Source organism: Schistocerca piceifrons, chromosome 7 (genome assembly GCF_021461385.2).
Source record: "Schistocerca piceifrons isolate TAMUIC-IGC-003096 chromosome 7, iqSchPice1.1, whole genome shotgun sequence".
Taxonomy (NCBI): Eukaryota; Metazoa; Arthropoda; class Insecta; order Orthoptera; family Acrididae; genus Schistocerca; species Schistocerca piceifrons.
This window is the reverse complement of record NC_060144.1, coordinates 451473769-451494141: the sequence shown is the minus strand read 5'-3', so window position 1 is coordinate 451494141 and position 20373 is coordinate 451473769. Positions and strand designations below refer to the sequence as shown.

Here is a 20373-nt window from a genome sequence, read left to right as displayed (position 1 = left end):
GGCCTAACGGTGTGCGGGACCGTAGCCCAGCTTCATGGAGACGGTTGCGAATGGTCCTCGCCGATACCCCAGGAGCAACAGTGTCCCTAATTTGCTGGGAAGTGGCGGTGCGGTCCCCTACGGCACTGCGTAGGATCCTACGGTCTTGGCGTGCATCCGTGCGTCGCTGCGGTCCGGTCCCAGGTCGACGGGCACGTGCACCTTCCGCCGACCACTGGCGACAACATCGATGTACTGTGGAGACCTCACGCCCCATGTGTTGAGCAATTCGGCGGCACGTCCACCCGGCCTCCCGCATGCCCACTATACGCCCTCGCTCAAAGTCCGTCAACTGCACATACGGTTCACGTCCATGCTGTCGCGGCATGGTACCAGTGTTAAAGACTGCGATGGAGCTCCGTATGCCACGGCAAACTGGCTGACACTGACGGCGGCAGCGCACAAATGCTGCGCAGCTAGCGCCATTCGACGGCCAACACCGCGGTTCCTGGTGTGTCCGCTGTGCCGTGCGTGTGATCATTGCTTGTACAGCCCTCTCGCAGTGTCCGGAGCAAGTATGGTGGGTCTGACACACCGGTGTCAATGTGTTCTTTTTTCCATTTCCAGGAGTGTAAGTTCTTTTACCTCATCATACATTTCATCAATCTCTTCTACATCTGCGGAGCTAGTTGGCACATAAGCTTGTACTACTGTGGTAGGCGTGGGCTTCGAGTCTAGCTTGGCCACAATAATGCGTTCACTATGCTGTTTGTAGTAGCTTACCCGCACTCCTATTTTTTTATTCATTATTATACCTACTCCTGCGTTACCCCTATTTGATTTCGTATTTATAACCCTGTATTCACCTGACCAGAAGTCTTGTTCCTCCTGCCACCGAACTTCACTAATTCTCACTATATCTAAGTTCGTTCTATCCGTTTCCCTTTTAATATTTTCTAACCGACCTGCCGGATTAAGGTATCTCACATATCACGCTCCGATCCGTAGGACGCCAGTTTTGTTTCTCCTAATGAAGACGTCCTCTTGAGTAGTCCCCGCCCGGAGATCCGAATGAGGAACGATTTGACCTCGGGAATATTCTACCGAAGAGGATGCCATCATCATTTAACCATACAATAGAGCTGCATGCCCTCGGGAAAAACTGCGGCTGTAGTTTCCCCTTACTTTCAGCCGTTTGCAATACTAGCACAGCAAGGCCATTTTGTTTCATGCTACAAGACCATATCAGTCAATCATGCACACTGTTGACCCTGTAACTACTGATAAGATTGCTGCTCCTCTTCAGGAACCACAGGTTTGTCTGGCCTCTCAACAGATACCCCCTCCATACGGCTATCTATATCGATGAGGCACGCAAGCCTCCCCATCATCGCCAAGGTCCATGGTTCGTATGGTATAATACTCCAATAACGACCAGGCCATCAGAGACAGATCACAAGCCTTTTGAAAGAAATCGACCTGGCATTTTCCTTAAGCAATTACAAAAATGACACAGAATTAAATCCGATTGGCCGGACAGGGATTTGAACCACCGTCCTCTGAAATATGAGTCCCGTATCATTGCACTGAACCAGCTCACTTGGTTTGGGTACTGCAGTCTACTGCTGAGATAATAAGGCTTTTTTAAAGTATTTTCGAGTGGTCAGTAAACTGTAATTGAACCGCTCTTGTTTTTACTATGTCAGAAAGTTTCATTTTAGGCTACAATGCGTAATCACCCAGAAGATGTGGGAAATATCTACATCCACGTCTACACGATTACTATGCAATTCACATTTAAGTGTTTGACAAAGGCTTCACAGAAATATTTTCAGACTGTTTCTCGGCCGTTCCACTCTCGAATAGAACTTAGAAAAAATGAAAATCTACATCTTTCTGCGCGAGCTCTGATGTCTCTTACTTTGTCGCGATGGTAATCTCTCTCAATGTGGGTGGGAGCCAACAAAATATTGTCGCATTACGAGGGTAAAGTCGCTAATTGAAATTCCGCAAAAAGATCTCGCAGTACTGAAAAACGCCTCAGTTTTGTTTATTGCTGCCCGAACTGTGTATAATATCCGTGACAGTCTCAACCATACATCGCGATAATACGAAACGAGCTGCGGTTCTTTCCAGTTTTTCGATGTCATCCACCAAGTCTGTCTACGGCGCAGACATATACTAGAAGAGAACGGAAAATCGTGTTGTATGCAGTCTCTTTAGTAGACTTGATGAATTTTCTAAGTGTGGTGCCAATAAAATGTAATGTTTGGTTCACTTTCCTCACAGCCGGCCGCGGTGGTCTAGCGGTTCTAGGCGCGCAGTCCGGAACCGCGCGGCTGCTACGGTCGCAGGTTCGAATCCTGCCTCGGGCATGGATGTGTGTGATGTCCTTAGGTTAGTTAGGTTTAAGTAGTTCTAAGTTCTAGGGGACTGATGACCACAGATGTTAGGTCCCATAGTGCTCAGAGACATTTGAACCATTTTTTGAACTTTCCTCACAACATTATCGATGTTATGGTTACAATTTAAGCTATTTGTTATTGTAATTCCTAGGTATTTACTTGAATCTACGACCTTTAACTTAGTGTTATCTGTCGTGGAACCAAAATTTAACGGAATTTTGTAAAATATTTTCCACTCTATTAGACCGTGTGGTACAGCAACCGTATGTAGATTATTTGAATTAAATACAGTCTTGATTCTTTTACTAACAACGCGTTTAGCCTTCATGGGGTAATTTCAGATTACCCTTAGGGACAGCAAAATAAGCGAAATATCTACATCTACATTTATACTCCGCAAGCCACCCAATGATTTGTGGTGGAGGGCACTTCACGTGCCACTGTCATTACTTCCCTTTCCTGTTTCAGTCGCGTATGGTTTGCGGGAAGAACGACTGCCGGAAAGCCGGTCGGGGTGGACGAGCGGTTCTAGGCGCTACAGTTTGGAACCGCGCGACCACTACGGTCGCAGGTTCGAGTCCTGCCTTGAGCATGGATGTGTGTGATGTCCTTAGGTTAGTTAGGTTTAAGTAGTTCTAAGATCTAGGGGACTGATGACCTTAGAAGTTAAGTCCCATAGTGCTCAGAGCCATTTGATCCATTTTTTGACTGCCGGAAAGGCTCCGTGCGCGCTCGAATCTCTCTAATTTTACATTCGTGATCTCCTCGGGAGGTATAAGTAGGGGGAAGCAATATATTCGATACCTCATCCAGAAACGCACCCTCTCGAAACCTGGAGAGCAAGCTACACCGCGATGCAGAGCGCCTCTCTTGTAGAGTCTGCCACTTGAGTTTGCTAAACATCTCCGTAACGCTATCACGCTTACCAAATAACCCTGTGACGAAACGCGCCGTAGTGTATGGTCCTAGCTTGTACGATTGTAAATGGGAGTAAGAAATTTTTACGAATCTAAAATTTTTATTTTGCAACATTTTAAAAACCGTAAAACGGCTGTGTGCTAGACTATAGTACGCTTGGAATCAGATGAAACCTCAGAGATCCAGGCAAAAACAACTAATATAATGTCGTACAATCGCAGGATAGAACGCTAAGTAAGTAATCAAATTGAACGAGGCATACCTTAATAAAGTCGTACCAGCAGGCCAGAATGGTACAATGTAGAACCACACTCACAAAGAAGGATGCACACTTGTATATAATCCACAGAGACGCCTCCGTAACTTCGCGGCAGGAGCGTCAAGCGAGCAGACCGGCGAACAAAGGAATAAGGCTTGTGTACACTATCTGCAGAGGACGCATACAGGTGGCGTTCAAAGCAGTTATATGACAGTCCGAAATGAAACCTGTTACAAGAACATAACCAAACATTGTTTGTCAGAAAGCTAGTAAATAACTTGTGCTGAGCTCGGCTGCGCCACGTGCCGCAGACGACTGGCAGGCGGCGTGGGCGGAGCGGCTGCGGTGGCAGTCGCAGCAGGAGGGCTGGAGCGGCCGCAACGCCAGCGCGCGCTCCGTCAGCCAGCCGAGGTACCTCGAGACGCTCGTCGTCGCCGACAAGAAGTTCCTCGACTACCACAAGGGCTCCGACCTCGAGAACTACATCCTCACCATCATGAACATGGCGAGTACCTGGCAAACTTCGCTCCTAGCGTACTCTTTTGTTATTAATGTGGCTATTTCTTCTCCTATTTCATCAGCAACTCGTTTCAATTCAACAATGGTGTGCTAATAGACTTTGAGATAATCTCGCCGCAAAAAATGTTATCACCAACTTTAAAGAACATCCTGGAAACTTTAGAGCTTTGTAGACTGTGTAGTACAGGGTGTATCAAAAAGAATGATTCGATTTTAAAAAATCGTAACTATTACGTTATTTGAGATACGTGCGTGAACGACGTACTGTTGGAAAGATCAAACTCTCGAATTTTTCACGGTTCCTGCTAGGTAGCAGCAGTATGCACATACTTCAGTTCTAGTAAAAATGGTGTCAGGAAAACAGAAAGCGTTTTTTTTTCCTTCGTTTTGCGCAGTGCGGGTCAGTAATAACTGTTCAGGGTGACTTTCGTACTAGGTATGGTGTGGACCCTCCCCAGAGCACAGAGCATTAAACGAAGGCATGGACATTTGCGAGAAACAGGTTGTTTGTGTAAAGGCAAATCGCCGGGCCCTCCCCGAGTGTCTGACACAGACGTCGAACCATCCGCCATAGTTTCACAAGGCATCCGCAGAAAGCCGGTCGCCGTGCAGCTCGACAGCTCAACATGCCCACAATGTCAGTCTGGTGTGTGTTGCGTCGATGTTTACACATGAAACCATACAAAATTCAGGACTGCAAGCTCTTCGTGAAGGTGACAAACAACAACGTGTGGAGTTCTGTAATTTTGCTCTTGGCAAGATGGAATGTTCAAATGTCTGTGAATTCTTAAGGCACCAAACTGCATAGGTCATCCGTCCCTAGACTTACACACTACTTAAACTAAGTTAAACTAACTTATGCTAAGAACAACACACACACACCCAGGCCCGAGGGAAGACTCGAACTTACGACGGCAGGCAAGATGAAAGATGACAATTTTCTTCCACGCTTAGTGTTTAGTGACGAGGCAACAGTCCGTTTAAATGGAAGGGTGAACCGTCATAATGTGAGAATATGGTGTACGGAACAACCACATGAAGTTGTACAAAATGAGAGGGGCTCTCCAAAATTTAGTGCGTTTTGTGCAGTTTCACGGAAAAAGTTGTATGGTCCACTTTTCTTTGCTGAGAACAGTGTTACAGAAAGCACATATCGCGATATGCTTGAGAACGTTCTTTTCCTACAGTTGGAGACTGATTCGAACGACTTCATTTACCAACAGGACGGGGCACCGCCACACTAGCGTCTGAAAATGCGGGAATTTTTAAATCAAAGGATTACTGAACGATGGATTGGTCGTACTGGACCAAATGGTTCAGCCTTACATTACAGGCCTCCAAGGTCACCGGACGTAACTTTATGTGATTATTTCTTGTGGGGGGTGAAAGACACTGTTTATGTCCCTCTGTTATCAACAACAATGAATGAACTGAGAAATCGCATAACAGTAGCTCGCTGCCGTGTGGGAACAATTTCAGAACAATTTCAATACCGGAATGACATATGCCTTTCATCTCAAGGTTGGCGTACTGAACACCTGTGACAAGGTATGAAAAAACTTTCAGTTTTCCGTTCATCAAAAAACAAAATTCGTTGTATATGTTTATTAGTTTCAGAAATATTGACGTGCCAAATCGGATGATTCTTTTTCATACATCCTGTACTGTGGGGAAGAAATTTCTGAGAATGAGCGTCTGGAACATAGTATTGTCTGGTACTGAAACATGGACTGTTGGAAACCGAAACAGAACAGAACCGAAACATTTGAGTAATGGTGGTACCGAAGAATGTTGAAAATTACGTGGATTTATGACGTAAGGAGTGACGAGGTTCTCCAGAGGATCGACGAGGAAAGGAATATATGGAAAATACTGACAATAAGAATGATAGATAGCAGCACATCTGTTAAGACATCAGGAAATAAATTCCATGGTAACAGAGTAAGCTAATGAGGGTAAAAACTATAGAGAAAGAGACAGATTACAATACACCCAACAGGTAACTGAGGACATATGTTGGAATTGATACTCTGAGATAAAAAGATTGGAACAGGAGAGAAATTCGTCGCTGGTCGTATCAGACTAGTCAGAAGATTAGTGACTCAAATGTTCAAATGTGTGTGAAATCTTATGGGACTTAACTGCTAAGGTCATCAGTCCCTAAGCTTACACACTACTTAACCTAAATTATCCTAAGGACAAACAAACACACCCATGCCAGAGGGAGGACTCGAACCTGCACCGGGACCAGCCGCACAGTCCATGGCTGCAGCGCTTTAGACCGCTCGGCTGATCCCGCGCGGCCAATGACTCAAAAATAAAAAAAAAAGGAATGTATAGAACTGGTATCAAGCGTTGGTGATGTAGACACTGATCAGCCATAACATTATGACCATCCACGTAATAGCTGGTATGCCCACCTTTGGCACGGATAACACCGGCGACGTGTCATGGTATGGAAGCTATTAGGCCTTGTTATGTCGCTGGAGGAAGCTGGCAACACATCCGCACACACAAGTCATCTAATAGCCATTATTTCCTGGGAAGCAGCGATGAGCTCCAAAGCCACGTTCAATCACATCCCAGATGTGTTCGATCAGATTCATATCTGGCGATCTGGGTGCCAGCGCATCAATTGGAACTCGCCACTGTGTTGCTCGTACCACTCCATCATATTCTTGGCCTTGTGAGATGGAGCTGTATCTTGTTAAAAAATGCCACTGCCGTTGGGAAACATGATCGTTATGAAGGGGTGTAAGTGGTTCTCAACCAGTGCACGATACTCCTTGGCCATTATGGTGTTTTGCACGAGCTCCACTGGACCCATGCATGCCCACATGAATGTTACCCAGAGTATAATGGAGCCGCCGCCGGCTTGTTTCCGTCCTGCAGTACAGGTGTCAAAGAGTTGTTCCCTTGAAAGGCGACGAATTTGCGCCCTGCCATCGGCATGACGAAGAAGGTATCGGGGTACATCAGACCAAGGAATGCTCCGCCACTGCGCCAACGTCCAGTGCCGACCGTCACGTGCCCATTTCAGTCGAGTTATCGATGTCGTGGTGCTAACATTGACACATGGTGGGTCGTCGGCTGCGGAGGCCCGTCGTTTGGAGTGTTTAGTGCACTGTGTGTTCAGACACACGTATACTCTGCCCAGCATTTAAGTCTGATGTTAGTTCCGCAACAGTTTGCCGCCTGTCCTGTTTTAGCAGCCTGCCCAGCCTACGATCTCCGACATCTGCAGTGGGGTACGGCCACCAAACCCACGACCTCTGGACGTGGTTTCGCCTTGGTTTCGCCACGTATTGAAGACAATCACCACAGCACTCCCTGAACACCCGACAAATCGTGCAGTTTCCGAAATTCTCGTGCCAAGCTTCCGGGCAATCACAATCTTAGCCTCGGTCAAACTTAGATAGATCTACACACGGGCAAGACGCTTAGTGACATTACATTCAACAAGCCTGTGTGTGAGTGACAGTAATTCCTCGCCAGGCGACACTGCTATCGCCTGGACTGGTTTATACTGATTGCATGTCAGTGATCATAATGTTCTGGCTCTTAAATGTATATCACGGAAGTATCTACCAATCGAATGTATGAAATCAGAGCAGTAAAATGAGTAGATGTGGAGACATGACAGAATGGCAGAAAGGAGTTGTCGCGTTTGGACATGTCCGTCACCATATCGTGAATCAAGTTATCCGATTTGTTGGTGTGTCGACGAGGATTGCTCAACCTGTCTACCACGAATGGTGTGGGACTCACCCAAAATGACACCAGCGGGGAAACGCCTTCTCTTTGTGAGCGCTGGGCTATTCTAAGAGGACGTGCTGAAAAGTAATGCTCCCGAATTTTTTGTTCAGTTCTCAATATCTGTTGAGGTAAGACATAGCATGCGTATTACTCGCTCTATTTTCGCGCTTCACTGTCGCCGGTTGCAACCCTCTGCCGCTACAGGACTCCGAATTGTAGCGTGTAACACGATGGTGTGTAACGTAACTATGTCGGTGCGTGAGAAACATTGCATGGGGGCTTAATTAAATAAGATTGAAAATATTTTTTAGTTTTTTAGTAGCTGTAAGTCCGATTACGCTGTTTCGTAAACGGTTGGCCCTGACTAGTATTATTACGCTATCTGACTGCAAAGAACAACAACAAAGAATGAAATGAAATTTTTCGTAAACACAGTTAATTAATTAAGTCCCCAGCAACTATAAAACCTACTAAACCAAAGCACAAGTATAACTGTTCTGTATGTGGAAGTATGACTCAACGCACATCTGGCACGGTTCTTCTTCAACAAGACAAGAATTTTTAAATACCAATTTTACTGACGTGATAAAAGAAAATTACAAATACTACAATTGCGTAAGGAAAGCAGAATTAAACTCTAATACAAGAACAAACGCCCGATGCTTTGTTGACTGAACCTGTAATGACGCATTATTTAGGATACTGAAATAAAAAGAAACGGAGTTTATTACCTCATTTATATTGATGAAAATCACTCTAATCCTTACATTATATCTCACACCGACTCTCTACTATCACATTTCAACCAGAACTCTCCAATATCACATCTCAGCAAGCACTGCCTAATAGCACATCTCAACAAACACTCTCTGCTACAACATCTCAGCACAAACTACCCCGAGTCCTCGACAGGCACTGACTACCACGAGCTCTCGACAAGCACTGTGGAGGCGCCTTAATAATACTCTTTGGCGCAATCTCTGGCGCAGTGGCTCAGTGTAGCCACCTTTCATATGCCCCTCCTCCACAGGCCAGAATTTGATGGTATTTTTTGCCAGCATTGGTGGTGAAAATACCACCAAATTCGTCCACCAAAATACAGACAAAAATAAAAGATAATATTAATACCTAAATATCACATAATTAGTTAAAATTTTGGCTTTGCACTGACCTTTCAATAACCTAATATATAAAATACAGTAGGCAATACAAATTCTTTTCATACATGTGGCTTTACATAATAGTTTACACAATACACAAAAAATCAGTTTATACAAATGTTCACATAAAATACTTTTAATTATTCAAAAAAAAAACAAAAAACAAATAGTTGATAATTCCAGCCCAGCAATAGTCAACAGGTGCAAACATCAACAAGTGACATCATTTCAGCAGAAACAGTCCATCAGTTGCACCCAGCAATGTTGAGAGCAGGTGCAGACACCAACAAGTGACATCATTTCAGTAGAAGCAGTCCATCAGTTGCACCCAGCAATGTTGAGCAGGTGCAGACACCAACAAGTGACATCATTTCAGTAGAAGCAGTCCATCAGTTGCACCCAGCAATGTTGAGCAGGTGCAGACACCAACAAGTGACATCATTTCAGTAGAAGCAGTTCCATCTGTGGCACCCAGTAAAGTTGAAGAGGTACACACAGCAACAAGTCACATTAGTTCAGTAGAAGCAGTCCATCAGTGGCACCCAGCAATGTTGAGTAGGTGCAGACACCGGCAAGTGACATCATTTCCATAGAAGTAGCTTCATCTGTGCACCCAGTAATGTTGAGCAGGTGCAGACACCAACAAGTGACTTCATTTCAGTAGAAGCAGTTCTAACAATGGCACCCAGCAATGTTGAGTAGGTGCAGACACCGGCAAGTGACATCATTTCCATAGAAGTAGCTTCATCTGTGCACCCAGTAATGTTGAGCAGGTGCAGACAGCAACAAGTGACATTATTTCAGTAGAAGCAGTTCTAACAATGGCACCCAGCAATGTTGAGTAGGTGCAGACACCGACAAGTGACATCATTTCCATAGAAGTAGCTTCATCTGTGCACCCAGTAATGTTGAGCAGGTGCAGACACCAACAAGTGACATTATTTCAGTAGAAGCAGTTCCCTCTGTGGCACCCAGCAATGTTGAAGAGGTACACACAGCAACAAGTCACATTAGTTCAGTAGAATCAGTTCATCAGTGGCACCCAGCAATGTTGAGTAGGTGCAGACAGCAAGAAGTGACTTCATTTCCATACAAGTAGTCCATCAGTTGCACCTAGCAATGATGAGCAGGTCCAGAGAGCGGTCCATGATATTCACTATCACTGATCACACTATTCATCAGAGTATATAAGCACAAATTAAACATGTCCTAGTGGCACCAATCATGTAGAAAAAGTACAAGTAACAGTCCATAATATTCACTATCCCTGATCACATTGTTCATCAACAGAAATTAAACATGTCCTAGTGGCACCAATCATGTAGAAAAGGTACAAGTAACAGTCCATAATATTCACTATCACTGATCACACAGTTCAGGCATGAACAATAGTTTGAATGCACATAGAAATGCTTTTACACTAAACATACAAATCATAACAAACACTCAAATGATGTCAGATAATTGTCATATTAACTATTACAAATACTCAAATATCAGTAAACCTATAACATTTATGGGTGTCAGTGCAAGCCACAACATACAAATAAAATAATATTTAGGAGATAGGTGGGTAGGATTAGGAAAGGAAAACACACAAAACACACTCACTCATCTTTCATCCACATTAAATACTACTGTGTAATTGAATAGTGTTAACTGTGTAAATGCAATTCTGTCAAAATCTGATGTTCATCATGTGTATCAAGTAGTAGTGACAGCAATGTATAACAGTCAATAACAGTTAAGTCAACGTCATAGTCATCATGTCAAGACCAATGTTTGCCAAGCCAGATCAAATGTACTGTTGTTGAACAACTGTCAGTGAGCCAAGATATGCAAATACTTCCTCTCTTCAAAAAAAAGTATATACTGCTTAGTGATTTAACAAAGTGTGTGTATAGACTATCTTCCTTCTACTTTAGTGTTCTAGTCTGCTATCTTCATCCTCCTTGTTCCATAAGACCAACAAAAAAAATATGCTCCTCACTTACTTTACCTCTTATATACGAAAACTCCAATAATCATCAGCATCACATAATCTCAATACTTCAATAATACCTCTTACGTCGATACATATAAATCTTATCATCAATATCATTTACCTTACCTCTTGTCCACAAAAACTCCAATAATCATCAACTTCACATAATCTCAATACCTCAATAATACCTCAATAATACCTCTTCAATTCGTCGATACATATGAACCTTATTGCCAATATCATCTCACTTCCAACACAACTCTTTCCTCTAGTCAGTCTCCTCGAACAAGTACAGATAAAATCCTGGTGCAAACTGCAGTTCATCCTCCCATACAATCTGAAGACACATTGTCAACACACAACCTCTGTGTAATCCATCTGACCCAAATCTTCTGCTCATTATGAATTATAAACAAAAGAAATGCATACATGACCTCTAACAGACTTAGTTCGAATAACTCTCAGTAATTAAGTGCGGTTACGGAGTGTGAATAATCATAATATTTCACAGTGTGTACACCACTTCAAGAATTATGGCAAACAGAAGCAAACATGTGGAGTATTTCTTGTGGCAAGTGTCACTTCCTATTTCAATTGCTGACGAAAAATGCAGGGTAATAACTGTTAATGGTCTAAACCTAGTAATGGTATGTCATGTCGTTAGCTTCCTTCCTATTAGCATAAAGTTATACAGCTTCCATAAAACCTCAGCTCATGTGACTTCTATGAAGTTCTTTGTACCAATGTCGTTCGTCGAATTATAGCAGTTCATTTTCTTATCTTAAAAATATAAGGCACTGAGCGTAAGCAAAACAAGCAATAGCGAGTAAATATACCAGTAGAGAACAGAATGTCAACAAGTGGATGCAGCACAATCCTTACAACGAGGCTCTGCCAAGCGAACAATCTATAATTAATACCATACTGTAACCTAAACTCTATGTTCGTACACTGTACATCAGCATTGCTATATACCAAATTAAAGAGTAGTTGTGACAACAAACAGAAATGTATAAATATGCAATCCATACGCATAGCAGCAAACAGGTCATTAGCATCATATCAGCATAAGCAAATAAATGTTCATATGTCCTCTTAATAAGTAAACATGAAGGTGCAAGCAGATAAATCACAAAGTATAACTTACATACATAAACACAGTCAGCACAATTAATCAGGTTACAATTATAATTTAAATAAATAAGCACAGCAGGCACATAATTAAAAAGTATGACATCAGTGAAAAAGCAGTGCAGCCAAGCGATGCATAATATACACAAGTAACAACCCAGTTCATTAATAATCATTGTCAAAATCAGTTAACGTACGCAAGCACGTCGCTTCACAAGTAAATTCATAGAACATGAAATTAGCACAAAGTATGAATCACGTAATCGCGAGCAGCAAATTACGTCTAAAGTACGTACCTAAGTGGAAATATGTTACCTGAAAAATAAACTCAATTAATAGTTACCTTTTTAGTTTATTAGTTTCTTCTTCGAAATTACATTCTTCCTGAAAATTTCTCGATAGCAAGTCCTCTTAACGTCGGAGACACACAGAATTTACCTGAAGTTCTTAAATATTTTATAGAACCGTATCCTGAAAAATACTGAATGTTAATAACATAATTCATCAAGTCACTATAGCTTTATACTGAATTTAATCGGAGAAATTAAACTGTGTATTTGTTTACGGCTGTCAGTGCATTCGCACTGAGCGCTCGATCAGCTGTAGGCGCGTGACGTAGGAAGCAATTGTTTGCGGTCAACGACTGCTTTGTGCGGCGCGCAGACTTCACTGTTGCTTTGAGCATGTGCCGCCGCCAAAACACAGCGCGGTATCCTTGTATTCTCTGCATGTTTACATGTAGCTGTTGGTTTCTCTAAAGTATGTCATTCCACAAAAATTTTAACGTTTGATATATGATGTATTCCCTTAGAGCGTCGTGATTTAAGAGTTTCTACTTCAACAGTGTTATCATGTATAATTTTGCGAATTCTATATGGACCGTTATAAAGCAGAAAAAATTTGCGACACAAGCCTTTTCCTTTGTGCGACAAACGATGAGACTTAATTAACACCTTTTGACCAACTGACAAAATTTTTAAACGGCCAGGACACTTAGCTGATTTCTCTCTTCTAGCAGCCGCAGATGCAATATTTCGTAGAGCCAGGTTGACAACTTCAGATGCCGCAGTTTCCGTGAAGGCGGAAAAGGAACGATTTCAGATATGCGATTTGTCGGTGCTTTATTTTTTAATGTCAGTATAGGTGGCAAAGAAGTTGAATCATTAGGGAGTTCATTCATAATGTTTTGAAAAATATGAAGATACTGATCCCACGTTCTGTGATTCTGATGACAATAAAGACGACACAATTTATTGATTTCCTTCATCCATCTCTCTGAAGCGTTAGATTGAGGGTGAAAAAGTGAAATGAAAATTGGTTTAATTTTACGACGCTGTAGAGTACGAAGCCAAATTTTAGAACGAAACTGTGATCCATTATCTGATATAACCTTATCAACATGACCAACTTCTTTAAGAAAATGTTTGATGAAAGCGTTAGATACTGAACGAGCTGTTGCTTTGCGTAAAGGTGTAAAACATACATATTTTGACGTCAACTCCACTGCTACGAAAATGTACGCAAAACCATTAGTAGAACGAACCACTGGACCGAACAAATCGACTGCAGCCATCTCCTTTAATTTCGCTGGAATGATAGGAAACAACGGTGCTCTGTGAGAAACTGTTGGCGGCTTAGCCTTTTGACATAATTTGCATTTGGCCAGAACAGATCGAATACGTTTTTCCATATTACTGAAGTAGCAATTTTCTCGTAATTTATGAAAGCATTTTCTGGGACCAAAGTGCGCATAACTGAAATGCGTATACCAAATCAATTTATTGACCCACTCATCAGGAATACAAACTAACCAAACGGAGTTGTCGACCGATTTTCGTTTAAAAAGAACTTTCCAGATAGATCGCAAAAACGAGGTGTGGCCAAATCGTCCAATCTAACAAAGCGTCGAAGAAAATTACAGACACCAAGAAAACTACGAACATCACGTTTTGTAGTAGGAACAGCATAATTCCGAATAGCGTCTAATTTTTTCTGGATCAGGACGAATACCTTCTGTACAAATAATGTGACCGAGAAATTTCACCTGAGAACGACCAAATTCAGATTTTTCTAAGTTCACTGTAATGCCAACTCTTGCAAAGATACGTAACAATGAATCCAAAATTTTGTTGTGCTCACTCCAAGAATGTTTAGCAATAAGAATATCGTCAACATATGAAGTAATGTTGTCACGAAGATAAACAGGTAAAATTTCGTTTAAACTAGGAATGAATGCTGCTGAAGGTACAATAAGTCCAAATGGTAATTTACGAAATCACTTTTAGGTACAATTAGTCATATCAGGTTATTATTTACTTACTCACTAGATAGATTGATAGTCGTAGAGTTGTTTTGACAGATGCAAAGAATAGTAAAAGAGTAGGCAGCGGTGCAGAAAACTAAAAGAGAAATAGCACCACTACAGCTCGGGGCCCTATGCTCGCTACGGCACATATTCACTTAGAGTAGTGAATCCCCTGAGGACTTTAATAGCCGCACATAATTTCCAGTTTGTGACTTTGTGGCACATCTGGCGGAAGTGCGTACATAAATTGATCTAGCCATGAACATGGATGTATGTCATCCTTAGAATTACGGAAGATCTTAAATTTCCGAACAGTCAAAAAGTGTTTATAGTCAAAGTTTTCGCCTCGTGGCGACAAAGACCTACCGCGTCTGTCCCAGTCCGAATGTCGATTATTGTAAAGTTCGCGCGCCTGGCGCTCTCTTGTCGCATCCCGTAAATGAAACAAATTGTTTTCTTCAAACCCCTCTGCTATCTGTGATTCCAAATTTCTTTTGCTGTCTTTTCCTACAATTTCGCCTTCGATCTGTTTGACTTGCTTTCGTAATGCCTCAACTTCCCTTTTAACGCGTTCATTAAATTTTCCCTGATTTTCAACATGTTTATTTATGTTCTGATACTCTTCGGTTTCTGCAAATGGTAATGGAGCTGTATCATCCGAATCTCTGTCCCCATGTAAACTAAGATTTGTCAATTTATCTGATATCTCCTCAACTCTTTCCGCTAAATCACCTATTTTTTCTTTCTGTTTATTTACGTCTTCCGTAAGTGTCGCAACTCAGGTTTCAGTATTGACACATCTGGTAGTTAACTGTTCATATTGTTGTGTTAGATTATTTATTCTGTCATTTGGTACGGATTCCTCGATTCTTTCAATTATTTCTTCCTTATCTTTTGCACGTTGTAAATTTAACTCTGAAAATTTCTGTACTATCACGCGATCTCTTTCTTCCTGTTCTCTGCCCTGTTCCTCTTGTCTAATTTCTGTTGAAATTAAGCTATTATTGTGAGCCTTCAAAATCGGTTGTACTTCTTCTCTAATTTCTTTATTTGATTCGTCTTTCATGTATTTGAAACATGTCCCCGTTCGTGAGCCTAACTGTGTTTCCATTGTTTCCATCTCTGTTTTAATTGATCCTATTTGTGAGCATAACCGTGTTGTCATTGCTTTCATCTCAGTTCTAATTGTTCCTAACTCTGTTTTAATTTCAGATCGCAAAGTTCCCATCTGTGATCCCAAATTTAATATTGCACTCATTAACTGCTCCATTTCTTCTGTCGTTAACCACGTAATCTGCGAATTTTCTGATTGAGAAAAATTTTGAACTGTTTCCGGACTATTTTCCCTGCTTATTAAATTGTTTTCAACACCATTATTCATCATACTGTTGTCCTGTGTTGGCGAGTTCGCCATGTCAACAATTTCGACATTCTCACTATTCATCATTTTCGCCTTTTTCATCGACCGCGTAATCATTTACAAAACATAAAAAATTCGTCACTGTACGAAAATTACACACAATGACTCTTTATCTCCAACAATACCATTTACATGAAATGTTTCCCTCAAACACGATTAATCGAACAATTGAAATAATTGCACTAAATTGTCAAACGCGTATACAAGACAACAAATCAAATTCTGAGAAAAAATACCATTAGAAGAATGACAATTACCAAATCTACACATGCAAAATAGACTACAATTACTAAACTCAAATTACTACAACAATACTACGGTCTACTATTTTTACAATTAGAAGATTCCAAGGGACGATCCGAAGCAGCGGTCGCCACGTGCATGGGGGCTTAATTAAATAAGATTGAAAATATTTTTTATTTTTGGTAGCTGTAAGTCCGATTACGCTGTTTCGTAAACGGTTGGCCATGACTAGTATTATTACGCTATCTGACTGCAAAGAACAACAACAAAGAATGAAATGAAATTTTTCGTAAACACAGTTAATTAATTAAGTCCCCAGCAACTATAAAACCTACTAAACCAAAGCACAAGTATAACTGTTCTGTATGTGGAAGTATGACTCAACGCACATCTGGCACGGTTCTTCTTCAACAAGACAAGAATTTTTAAATACCAATTTTACTGACGTGATAAAAGAAAATTACAAATACTACAATTGCGTAAGGAAAGCAGAATTAAACTCTAATACAAGAACAAACGCCCGATGCTTTGTTGACTGAACCTGTAATGACGCATTATTTAGGATACTGAAATAAAAAGAAACGGAGTTTATTACCTCATTTATATTGATGAAAATCACTCTAATCCTTACATTATATCTCACACCGACTCTCTACTATCACATTTCAACCAGAACTCTCCAATATCACATCTCAGCAAGCACTGCCTAATAGCACATCTCAACAAACACTCTCTGCTACAACATCTCAGCACAAACTACCCCGAGTCCTCGACAGGCACTGACTACCACGAGCTCTCGACAAGCACTGTGGAGGCGCCTTAATAATACTCTTTGGCGCAATCTCTGGCGCAGTGGCTCAGTGTAGCCACCTTTCAACATAGTGGTTCAAATGGTTCAAATGGCTCTGAGCACTATGCGACTTAACTTCTGAGGTCATCAGTCGCCTAGAACTTAGAACTAATTAAACCTAACTAACCTAAGGACATCACACACATCCATGCCCGAGGCAGGATTCGAACCTGCGACCGTAGCGGTCTCTCGGCTCCAGACTGTAGCGCCCAGAACCGCACGGCCACTCCGACCGGCAAACATAGTGGTGTGAGTGAGTTTATAAAAGTAGAAGAATTCGTCCTCACACTGAGCACCTTCTCCTTCAGCATGATAATGCCAGACCACACACGCGCTCTACAACGCATGCAACAATCCGGCGCTCTAAGTTTACTGTCGTCGATCATTCTCCAGAAATTCCCGACTCGACGCTTTCCGAACACCTTCGAGAACTTTACGTTAATAATGATGAATCGGTGCAAGCAGAGGTGAGACTGTGGTTCTGTCAACAAAGTCAAGCATTCTATAGTGACGGTATCAACAAATTTATCTTTTGTTCAGAGAAACGTGTTCTTCGCCAGCGTAACTATATTGAGAAATGTAGACATGAAGGGTAAAGATGTAGCATGTTGTTTTGCATAAAAAGCTTGAAGACTTTTTACATAAATTCGGAGGCTTTATTTTTCAGCACGCCCCCGTATATCGTCGTTCCTAATGGGCAGCCACCTCAGTATTGACTGTTGCCTGCCGACCTGCACGCTTCGAGCTTCCTCGTTGCTATCTCTTTACTTCACTCATGGCACTATAGTCTTCGTGCTCCCTTGGTGCACGGAAAATTGTTCATAATCATGCACGTGCGATTATATGGCCGCGCGGAGTGGCCGCGCGGTTTGAGGCGCCATGTCACGGACTGTGCGGCCCCTCCCGCCGGAGTTTCGAGTCCTCCCTCAGGCATGGGTGTGTGTGTTGTTCTTAGTATAAGTTATTTTAAGTTAATTGAAGTAGTGTGTAAGTCTAGGGACCGATGACCTAAGCAGTTTGGTCCCTTAGAATTCACACACATTTGAACATTTTGTGACTATATGCAATGCAATTAAATTTGTTTAATGGAACAGGCGTATCAGGAAGTAAAAGTCTCATCAAAACTTTGAGAAGGTTGTAGGGAAAGCTAGGTATTCCATTCGCACAATAAAGAGAATAAAGTATTTCCCGAGACTTTACTATTTCAGAAAGACCTGGAAAAAGGCGAAGAAAATTTAATATTGTTTTGCAAGTAGGAGTCATTGTGTTAACTCGACACTGTCAGGAACTGCGGCTATTTGTCCCGAATTTTCGAGAACATAAAGGAACTCACCCAATTCTTAGCTTCTGAACACCAAAACGAAGAGTTACTTTTTCTTGAATGATGCCCCTGTCTACGATGCAGGTAATTAAAATTCCAATAACGTGAAGAAGCTTTTACTTATTGTGCGTATATACTGTATCATCATACGAGCTGCATTCAAGTTCTAAGGCCTCCGATTTTTTTTCTAATTAACTACTCACCGGAAATCGATGAAACTGGCGTTACTTCTTGTCGTAATTGCCATGCAGACGTACACATTTTTCACAACGCTGACGCCATGATTCCATGGCAGTGACGAAGGCTTCTTTAGGAGTCTGTTTTGACCACTGGAAAATCGCTGAGGCAATAGCAGCACGGCTGGTGAATGTGCGGCCACGGAGAGTGTCTTTCATTGTTGGAAAAAGGCAAAAGTCACTAGGAGCCAGGTCAGGTGAGTAGGAAGCATGAGGAATCACTTCAAAGTTGTTATCACGAAGAAACTGTTGCGTAACGTTAGCTCGATGTGCGGGTGCGTTGTCTTGGTGGAACAGCACATGCGCAGCCCTTCCCGGACGTTTTTGTTGCAGTGCAGGAAGGAATTTGTTCTTCAAAACATTTTCGTAGGATGCAGCTGTTACCGTAGTGCCCTTTGGAACGCAATGGGTAACGATTACGCCCTCGCTGTCCCAGAACATGGACACCATCATTTTTTCAGCCTGGCGGTTACCCGAAATTTTTTTGGTGGCGGTGAATCTGTGTGCTTCCATTGAGCTGACTGGCGCTTTGTTTCTGGATTGAAAAATGGCATCCACGTCTCATCCATTGTCACAACCGACGAAAAGAAAGTCCCATTCATGCTGTCGTTGCGCGTCAACATTGCTTGGCAACATGGCACACGGGCAGCCATGTGGTCATCCGTCAGCATTTGTGGCACCCACCTGGATGACACTTTTCGCATTTTCAGGTCGTCATGCAGGATTGTGTGCACAGAACCCACAGAAATGCCAACTCTGGAGGCGATCTGTTCAACAGTCATTCGGCGATCCCCCAAAACAATTCTCTCCACTTTCTCGATCATGTCGTCAGACCGGCTTGTGTGAGCCCGAGGTTGTTTCAGTTTGTTGTCACACGATATTCTGCCTTCATTAAACTGTCGCACCCACGAACGCACTTTCGACACATCCATAACTCCGTCACCACATGTCTCCTTCAACTGTCGATGAATTTCAATTGGTTTCACACCACGCAAATTCAGAAAACGAATGATTGCACGCTGTTCAAGTAAGGAAAACGTCGCCATTTTAAGTATTTAAAACAGTTCTCATTCTCGCCGCTGGCGGTAAAATTCCATCTGCCATACGGTGCTGCCATCTCTGGGACGTATTGACAATGAACGCGGCCTCATTTTAAAACAATGCGCATGTTTGTATCTCTTTCCAGTCCGGAGAAAAAAAAAATCGGAGGCCTTAGAACTTGAATGCACCTCGTATTACACAGAGATCTGGAAAAAAAAGTGTGTGAAATCTTATGGGACTTAACTGCTAAGGTCATCAGTCCCTAAGCTTGCACACTACTTAACCTAAATTATCCTAAGGACAAACACACACACCCATGCCCGAGGAAGGACTCGAACCTCCGCCGGGACCAGCCGCACAGTCCATGACTGCAGCGCCTCAGACCGCTCGGCTAATCCCACATGGCGCACACAGAGATCTGCATCTCTTCTCAATACAAGGTGAAGAGGCAGGCCGGTAATGTTCTGTGCTTGATTCAGCCACACGCTTGCAGCCCTTCCTCATGCTCTGCCTTCGATTGTGCCTTGCAAGATTTTTTTTTCTAAATTACCCCCTTCCTCTTTCAAAATACACTCAATAAACTGGAAGTATCTTTCACTAACACGGGAAGATAGCTTGTTATGATGCTAAATTCTTCTGTAGTGAAGGTACCGTTCTTCTTCCTGTCCAAGGTACACGTAACATCTCCCGCCAGCACCACATCTCGAGGTCATCAGTTCGGGTCTTGTCGCTAGCTTTCACGGTCCACGTATCGCAGCTGTACGAGAACACAGTAAACACCAGTGAACATCAAGCTCATCTTCGTTGTTTTGGATATTGCCAGGCTCTGTAAGATCTTAGTGAGTT

The 20373-nt window shown here is 42.4% G+C and overlaps 1 protein-coding gene across 1 annotated transcript in view; it reads left to right on the top strand.

Annotated features, from left to right (window-relative positions):
- LOC124709009 (A disintegrin and metalloproteinase with thrombospondin motifs 7-like) overlaps positions 1–20373 on the top strand; it is a 552648-nt gene that overhangs the window by 103629 nt on the left and 428646 nt on the right. The window contains exon 4 of the mRNA XM_047240641.1: positions 3873–4066. Coding sequence (XP_047096597.1) covers positions 3873–4066 — 194 coding nt within the window. The remainder of the gene's footprint in view (positions 1–3872; positions 4067–20373) is intronic.